Raw genomic sequence first — 8,649 nt, forward strand, 5'->3', positions numbered from 1 at the left:
TATGCGTTCTATCCTGAGAATCTCAAGCAGGCCGACGCATTTGGGACGTCCGAAATGTCCGTTTGCGTCGGCCAGCGGACGCGATGTGGTCCAGGGCGACCGTTTGCGTTTTGGATACCTCCAGTGGTGCCGACGCATTTTTTGACCGGGGACAGCGTCAAGCTCGCTAATGGCGTTTTACGTCCCCGTCGAGATCGCCGCCGCGATTAATCGTTTCGCGCGACGACGGTCGTTTCGCGCTTGCCCAATACATTGGCAAGTTTCGCCGGCGTTCGCGCGCCGGAAACGCCTGCGCCAACGCCGTTTCCCGCCCCGCCGTGGCTATATATGGTGGACACCGGCGGGGGCGACGGGCACACCTCAAGCTACCATCCATCCATGGCCGACCACATGAATTGGGAGCACGTTGTTCACATGTGCCGCTAGCTCCACCCGGAGGAGGAGGAGGAGGTAGCCACCGCCGGCGTTGAGGCCCAGCAGCTGGACCTGGAGGTGGCGGCGGAGGAGGCGGAGGTCGCGGAGGCGGCAGAGCGCGCGGAAGGGCGCCTCGCGGCGACCAGGGCGGAGATCGCCAACGCCATGGCCGAGCTCGCCGACGCCAGGGCCGAGCTCGCGGAGGCGCGGGCGGCCATCGCGGCCCCTCCGGCCGACGCCATCATCCACGGCATCGCGGACGACGACGTCCCCGTGCCCATGCGCTTCGAGTGCGCCGACGAGCAGCGGAGCTCGCGTCCTTCGAGTCCCTGGGCCGGGACGCCCGAGCGCCGTCGAGCTTGGGTGGAGGAGGAGGAAGCCCACGGCTATGCGATGGCCATGGCTCGGGGGTTACCGTGCTCCGACCTGGACTCGCTCCGGCGTAGGGGCCCTTTTCCCGCGCGGGTCGAGCAGGAGAACCGCGAGCTGGAGGCCGCCATCGCCGCCAGGGACGAAGCGGTGGCAGCGGCGGCTAGGGACAGGGCCCGCTTCGTCGCCGACATGGCGGCGGTCCAGGCAAACAAGGACGCGGCGGCGGACCAGGAGGCCCGGGCGGCGGAGGCGGCGGTCCAGGCGGCGGCAGCGGCGGCGGTCCAGGAGGCCCGGGCGGCGGAGGCGGCGGTCCGGCGGCGGAGGAGGAGGAGTAGGCCCGGCGGCGGCGGAGGAGGCCCTGGCGACGGCCACGTGGGACAGCGCCTGGCCGAGGCCGTCGAACGCCGCAGGCGGCAGGACGAGATGTCCAGTCGCCTGCGTGCGCGGCGCGCGGAGTGCGCGAAGCGCTCCCGCTTCGACGACGCCGCCGGCCCTTCCGGTGGCCAGTAGTAGGGCGCGCGACTGCGAGTAACCGAGGCCGGTGTAGGCCGCGCGACGGCGAGTAGGTACGGCCGTTGTAGTTTTAGGTTAACTCGACTAACCATCTCTGTAAAGATGGTCCTTTTGGCCAATCAATATTAATGACAAAAATCTTTTGCTTACCTAGTCACTGCCGACCGGGCCCGGATGTACCCAACGCGGACACATTCCGCGACCGCTGAGCGTCACGCAAACCTGACGCATATTTGGGTCAGGTTTGCGTCTCCGCGGACGACCCGGTCACTTTGCGTCGCCCCGCTGGAGCCACGGCGGACGAAAACGGTCGCTCAGCGTCCGTTTGCGTCGTGTCGCTGGAGATACCCTGACACCGGTACTGTGCACAGTTTGGCCAGACCAGAACTGGACTTGTGCATACGAACTTGGTGGCTGGCGTGTCCAGACTACGTATTACCCATTGTCTTTACACAGAACTATACGAACCACTATTTGACGTCAGCTAAAGAAACGGAAGGCTTGACGAGAAGAAGCTTTGGCGATGGGATCTGGCCGGATCTGTTTGGCTCCGAGCAGGATCGTCCAGCAGCAGCTGCAGTTGGGAGCACACACTCGGCGGCATCTCGTCGACGGCCTGATGCCGTCCTGCCGCCGACTTTCATGGCCGAAGGGCGGCTGCTCCGAGCGCTGGCTCCGGTAATATGCCGGTGCTACCTCTACTACTTCCTACAGGCCAGAGTGCCAGAGAGGAAGATTTTCCTCAGCACCGTCAAGGCGTCCATCACTTGCACTGTCCCAAGTGGTTTCGTCCCCGGAGACGGCGTGGGTGGCCATGGCGGCGAGCTGTTCGTCAACATCGGTGGAGAAGGACTCGATGGCATTTTCAGTTTTCTTTTTAGGGTCCTTTTTGAAAAACTAGAGGGTGCTTGTGTAATTTCCTTACTTCTGCAGTCCCTATGTGTAATTTGTAACCCCACCGCTCTAAATTAATGCAGTTACTGGGGCCTTCTAGGCCCATCCTGTGTTCAAAAAAAAAAAGCTCGCGCTCACTTCCGAGTTTTCGGAAAACTCGGTGCCCCATCGCTGTACCGCCCGGCGGACCACCTCCGTCCGCTGCCAAACCACCCAAAACTGGTAGTAGGCACTAGCCAACTAAGAGCATCCCCACTCGTTGGCGCTCCCCACGCCCAAATCCGGACGAAACAACCGCCGGATTGGACGAAATTAAGTCGTGGGGAGTACCGTATTTCCAGTCGTCCACCCGGAGTTCGGCGGATAGAGTTTAAATTCAAACAAATCGCCGTCCCGCGCTACAAGTACGGCCAGTTGATCGGCAAAAGGAGCAAAAGGATCAGCCACAGATCGGCGATCGGAGGGAAATTACACGGAGACAAAGCTCGTCGGCAGTCCCGGCCGGCACGGCGGTGTCCGACGGACCGCTTTCCTCACACGCCGTGGCCGAGCGGCTGCGGCGGCCGACGATGAAGCAGCGGCGGTGGACGTCGAAGCCCGCAGCCGACGAGGTAGATGGTGAGGTAGACGAGGTAGGAGCCGGCGGAGACGACGAAGGACCGCCGGGAGTGGCTCGGAGGATGTCGCTGCGGTGGCCCCGGTACCAATTCCTCGTCTCCTCGTCCATCAGTTCCATGTCGCCGCCGCCCATGAGGAACGCCAAGTCTGTGTTCCTCTTCTTCGCCGCCGCCGTCGTCTTCAGCAGGGCGATCCGGACGCCTTGGTTGGCGAGCATCTCCCGCCACCTGCCGTCGAACTTGTCGTTCCTCCCGTCGGCGTGCGACCTCAAGTCGGCCCAGCACTTGTCGATCGACGCCTGCATCCTGTCGGCGGGATTGCCCGTCTTTTTGAGCTCTTTGAGCTTCTTCTGGCCGAGTTCAGGGCGCCCTTCCGCCGCGCAAGCCGCCGGAGCGTCGGGGTTGTACTGCTCGGTCTTGCTCTTCGAGAGGGTCATGCGGACTTCCTTCCACTTCTCGCAGTTCTCGAGGCGGGCGTAGACGTTGAGGAACTTGAACTGCAGGCCGGTGTCGTCCGTGTACATGTCCAAAGCTCGGCGCAGCTGGGGAAAAAAGAGCACGGCGATACGGGTCAGCTAACGACGATGTACCTCGGTGATGCAGGGTCGACGGAGCATACCTTTTGCTCCAAGTCGTGGCCGCTGATCGGCCGTTTGTCGCACTCCTCCTGTATGCCGTGCCATTTGCTGCACGCCGTTTGCATGATCCCCCAATGGGTGGCCATTGCCTTGTCTCCCCGGTACACGTTCATGTTCGTCTTGTTGAAGTAGGGATCGACGAGTTTGCGCTCCTCGTACGCCTGCTTCACTCGAAGCCAGTATGTGTCGAACGACTGATTGGCCCCGATTATGCCGTTCATGGACACGGTCATCCAAGCTTCGGCGAGGCACTCCTCTTCCTTCGGCGTCCATTTGATACGCGGTTCGGCAGGCGGCGAGTCCTTCTTCCTCTTCTTCTTCCCCTTCGACAGGTTGGCGGCGGCTTGAGTTGGCTCTTCTTCTTCTTCTTCGTCTTCTTCTTCGACGACTTGGCTTCCGTCGGCAACATCCTCCCCAGACTTGTTGCGCGCCGCGACAGCTGCCGTCGCCCTCGCCTCCTCTTGCGTGAAGAACCCCGGGCACGCAGCGGCGGCGGCCATGAAAAACCCCGGGCTCGCAGCGGCGGCGGCGGAGCCGGAGGTGATCATCTCGTGGATCTCCTCTTCGTTCGGCGCCGCCATCGCGCCGAACGCGAGCGGCCCTCGTCGCATGGCCGGCGAGGTGCCCTCGAACTAGCCGCCGCCGCCGACGTCAAGCTCGGGCGGCGACGGCGTGGACCTGGACGGTTGGACGTAGGCGCCCTCTTGGAACACGGCAGTCGGCGACGGCGAGTACAGCGAAGGGGAGAAGGACGACGGGGAACTGGTTGTACCTTGCGTCGGCCATTGGCCGGGGAACATGCTGCCGCCGCTCATGGCCATGCTGATCATCCTCGCTTGTTCGTCTGGGCCGCCGCCGCCGCCTCTTGGTGGCGGCTTTTTCACCCTCTCGCTTCGCCGCTTGTTTCCACCTCGCGCCGTTTCTCGTCCGCCGCCCACTCGGCGTTCGACATGCCCGGCGGCTTCGTCTTCTTCGCCCGCATCTTCCTCGCCGGCGCCTTCGGCGGCATTGTGGTGGACGAGAAGACGAGGAGGAGAGTGGTGGTGGACGAGAAGGCGCCGCCGGGAACTGGAGCTGGAAGACGAGGAGATTGGGGAATTTCGGCGGGAGAGAATGGGGATATGCAAGCAAATTGGAGGGAATGGGGATATGCAAGCAAATTGGAGGGAGAATCGACAGGATTTGGTTTTCCAGTCGCCGACTACGCGGGTCCACACGACGTTTCGCGCCAAAATCTTTCGTCCGGAGTCCCCGAGCGCGCCCCGGGGGGCCGGGGATGGCGTGGGCTCGCCGGATGGATGAAGGGCCAAATCCGGACGAAAACGAGGAACCGGGGGCGCGACTGGGCCGAATTTCGCCGTCCGGATGAAAAAAACGTTCGCTCGGGGCCTCGTCGGGGGACGAGTGGAGATGCTCTAACAGTTTTGCTGTCTTGTCCAAGACCACAGGGTGCATTCAATTGCTTGCTTCCTCTTCCTCCTCCGCCCTCCTCCCCCAAAGCAGCAAAGCCAGCCTGGTTCCCCAAACACCCACAGCCACCACCTCCTTCTTCACTCCCCTCCATAATGGCCCAAGAAGCCATTGCTCCCAACGATCCTTCCTAACTGTCTGTCATACACATTCCAAGCAACGGCGATGCTGAGCTCCTTCGGCAGCGGCGACCATCCGAGCTCGCCACAGAAGCATGGCAGATGTGACGAGCAAGAAGGCCAAGATGGGTTCCGGGGGATAGCAGGGGCTTCGCCACCACCTCCCTCTTGCTCCTTTCTTGGATCCACCGGCTTTCCTGGGACGCAGATGCTAAGCTTCTCCAATGATGCCGCGGGTGAGATGGGTGGATATAATGTAAAACAAAGATTATTTTTGTCTTGATATTTTTGCTCATGGTCATGGATGGCATCATCCTGCAAAAGGCCCTGCCTTTGGGGTCTTGTCAAGAGCACAAGGGGCCCTATTTATACTCATCTCTTTTGCTTTTGTAACTCATCCCCAAAAGATGTTGTTAGCCTTTCATCTCGGGAATATCTCACCCTCTTTTTCTCACACGAAAAAAGGGGGAATGGGGCATAAATTTGTGCTGTTTCCTTAAATCTTGCATGTGTTGGAACTAGGAGACCATGCTCATGCGCATCCTCTGTTGCTTCAGTCCCATTACCTTATTTCTGATTTCCATTGCATCATTTGTTCTTATCAGTCTGCTTCTTTTGTGGTTGAAGGATTGGGTTTGAGCTCTGGGGCAAGCATGCAGGGTTTTTTTGCAAGGGTCAGGGGTCCATTTACCCCAACACAGTGGATGGAGCTTGAACACCAGGCCCTGGTCTACAAACACATAGCTGCAAATGCTCCTGTCCCGTCCAGTCTGCTTCTCCCCATCAGAAGGAGCATGCATCCATGGGGTAATTTTTGGATCCAGTTCCCACTAATTACTGTTTTTCTTGCTCATACTTATGTTTTCAACAAGTAACTGTAGGCATAAACAAAACATGGAAGAAGCAAGTAGAGCTCATATGATTGTGATTACCAATGTCCACTAGTCTGCTATGTGCTATGTAGTATCTAATATAAAAGCTTATCTCGCATTGGGATTCTTCTGTGTTTTAGTTGTATTCTGTGTCTTCCAGGGACAAGAAACGTTGACTAACGGGGGAATGATCTCTCCCTTGGCTATATATGTTGTTAGGTAGGATGAGACTCTATGTAGTATCTAATATAAAAGCTTATCTCGCATTGGGATTCTTTCGTGTTTTAGTTGTATTCTGTGTCTTCCAGGGACAAGAAACGTTGACCAACGGGGAATGATCCCTCCCTTGGCTATATATGTTGTTAGGTAGGATGAGACTCTCCCAACGGATGGACGCTAGGATGATAACCCGGTTTAAAGTTCGCTCCTCCCTGCGAAATTACCGCGAGATGGGGATTCGAACCCGGTGGGCTGGCTTCGCACTCCCTTGCCTTGCCACTGAGCTGGAACTCAGTTCTCGTCTTCCAGGGACAAGATGCTGTAACACTATTAGTTTGTTGGACATGGAGGCAATCGAGGTTCCCTTTGGGTAATCACAACCAATAATTGCTTTAGAGTATTGATGCTTATGTGTGATGATGTTTCCTGTTACCAATATGCTTCTACACGGTTTTAAATGTAAAAACTCACACTCAGATTTGGATTACCGGTCTTCTTTTTATTATATAGTCTCTTCAGGAGCCAGATATCTAAATCCCGTGATTAGTATGCTGCAGTTCATGTTACTCAATTCTGTTTTCCATACTATTTATTATGCAAACCTGAGCAGTAGTCTGATCTGAATTTTGCCGAATCAGAGTAATAATTTATCCTTATGGGGGTGGTTTGTATAATTCTCATATGACATAATGAATTCATTTTGCAGTAGGATGGGAGCCATTTTTTCCTGGTAGTGCTGATGTAGAACCTGGGAGATGCCGCCGCACAGACGGCAAGAAGTGGCGGTGCTCCAGAGATTCAGTTGGAGACCAAAAGTACTGTGAGCGGCACATAAACCGTGGTCGCCAACGTTCAAGAAAGCATGTGGAAGGCCGAAAGGTGGCACCCACCATTGAAGAACCAGCTATGGTTGTTTCTGGTGGTGTATCATCACACAGCCAGGCCGTGGCTTGGCAGCAGCAGGTGAAAAACTTAGCTGCTAATGTGACTGATCCTTTCTCAAGACAGTCCAACAGGTAGAATTACCCAATCCTGTATATAGTTAGACCTATTTATGCCTCTTACTGGATTGATCAAGTGTTTGTCGAACGAAATGATAACTGTGGTTGATACAAATGGAAGATACTGTCGTGGCATGTGGCAATTGTCAAATGGAGGTACCTAAGTAGTTAATCTCTATCAGGATTCAGGGCCTAATAAAATGATCAAAATGATAGATATTTGTGAACTAGCACAGCATAAGTTAGATAAAAGTAGTTACATACTTACATGGGACTATGAGAGTGCCATAAACAGAATAAAACAGGTAGGAACCGCCAAGCCATCATAGTTTCTGTATTTGCATCTATGATTTCGTCATTTTAGTTATAAGATTTATGCAGCCTTTCATGAGCTTCATTTTATGCTTCTCTGTTAGAAAAAAAAAATACGAAAAGAACAAAACTACACAAAGCAGCGGCAAGCAAGTGGGAATGGCGCACAATGTATGATAGGAGATGCCCATAGTTTGAGGATGCAATGAATTGGATCTTTTGTAGTTGCAACCATAATAGAAGTAGTTTAGTAGACAAATACGAAAAAAGTGCATTATGTTTTCTTTGCTGAACTGAAGATGAAGCTTCTGCTTTGCAGAGAACTGCTGGAGAAGCAGAATACCGTCGAGCAATCATTAGTATCCGCTCCAATGGATTCCTTTGACTTCTCATCACAACATTCTTCATCAAATTGCGACGAAGTGGCATTTTTACCACTCAAGTTGCACCATGATCTTGATCAGGCTTACGTTCCACACGGAGCATGCAGTTCATCAGAAAAAGGTAATAGGGCCCAGGAAACTTGGTCGCCAGTAACTAAGGAAACACTTGACGACGGACCTCTAGGTGAGGTTTTCAGAAGCAATAGTTGCCAATCAGCTTATGGTACATCTTAACTGGGGAAATTGATTGGGAGGGGAAGTTAGATTCTCCAACTGGGATCCTGCAGTTGACTACTCAATTTAGTCCTGTATCCAGCAGCAACACTATGAACATTGGCCTGCACAATTCTCACAGTCAAGCTGGTATTGGGGAAAATAACTGAAACTATGTTCATTGCACGAGTTTGTTGGTATAATGCTTTGAGTTGTATCGTTCTTTATTATGTGTTCTAGTCCTTCAGTGTTTGTTTAGGCGGGTGAATTGTTGATTCTCTGTTTTGTTATGTAACGAAGAATAATGACCTGCAGAGAATCACATTTTACATTCGGGTTCGAGTCTTTTTATGTGTAACTTTGGGATACTGTGCAATTTTGAGCATGAATACTTCATTTCTGTAGTAAAATATTTTTAAACTGTTCAAGCTGTTCTGCTGCAGGATTGTAAGGATTAGTTCTTTTGCTTGGAATAAAATTTAAGCTAACACTGTTTCTTGAGGGTCCAAATACCTAAGTACACAATTGATATCGTAGTCTTTGCAGTTTGCAGAAATGAAGGTTCAGGCTGTGTAGAAATTATGAGAACCGAATGATAATGCAACTGAAAAA

The 8,649-nt window shown here is 54.3% G+C and overlaps 1 protein-coding gene across 1 annotated transcript; it reads left to right on the forward strand.

Moving 5' to 3' along the window:
* The first annotated feature begins 4,883 nt into the window (after positions 1-4,883).
* LOC127295131 (growth-regulating factor 8) lies at positions 4,884-8,413 on the forward strand. Its single transcript, XM_071819015.1, is given in 5 exon segments — positions 4,884-5,273; positions 5,665-5,844; positions 6,838-7,144; positions 7,761-8,041; positions 8,044-8,413. Coding segments are annotated over 5 exon segments (1,122 nt in total). The 5' UTR covers positions 4,884-5,083; the 3' UTR covers positions 8,208-8,413.
* Positions 8,414-8,649: the final 236 nt, after the last annotated feature.

Source organism: Lolium perenne, chromosome 4 (assembly GCF_019359855.2).
Source record: "Lolium perenne isolate Kyuss_39 chromosome 4, Kyuss_2.0, whole genome shotgun sequence".
Taxonomy (NCBI): domain Eukaryota; kingdom Viridiplantae; phylum Streptophyta; class Magnoliopsida; order Poales; family Poaceae; genus Lolium; species Lolium perenne.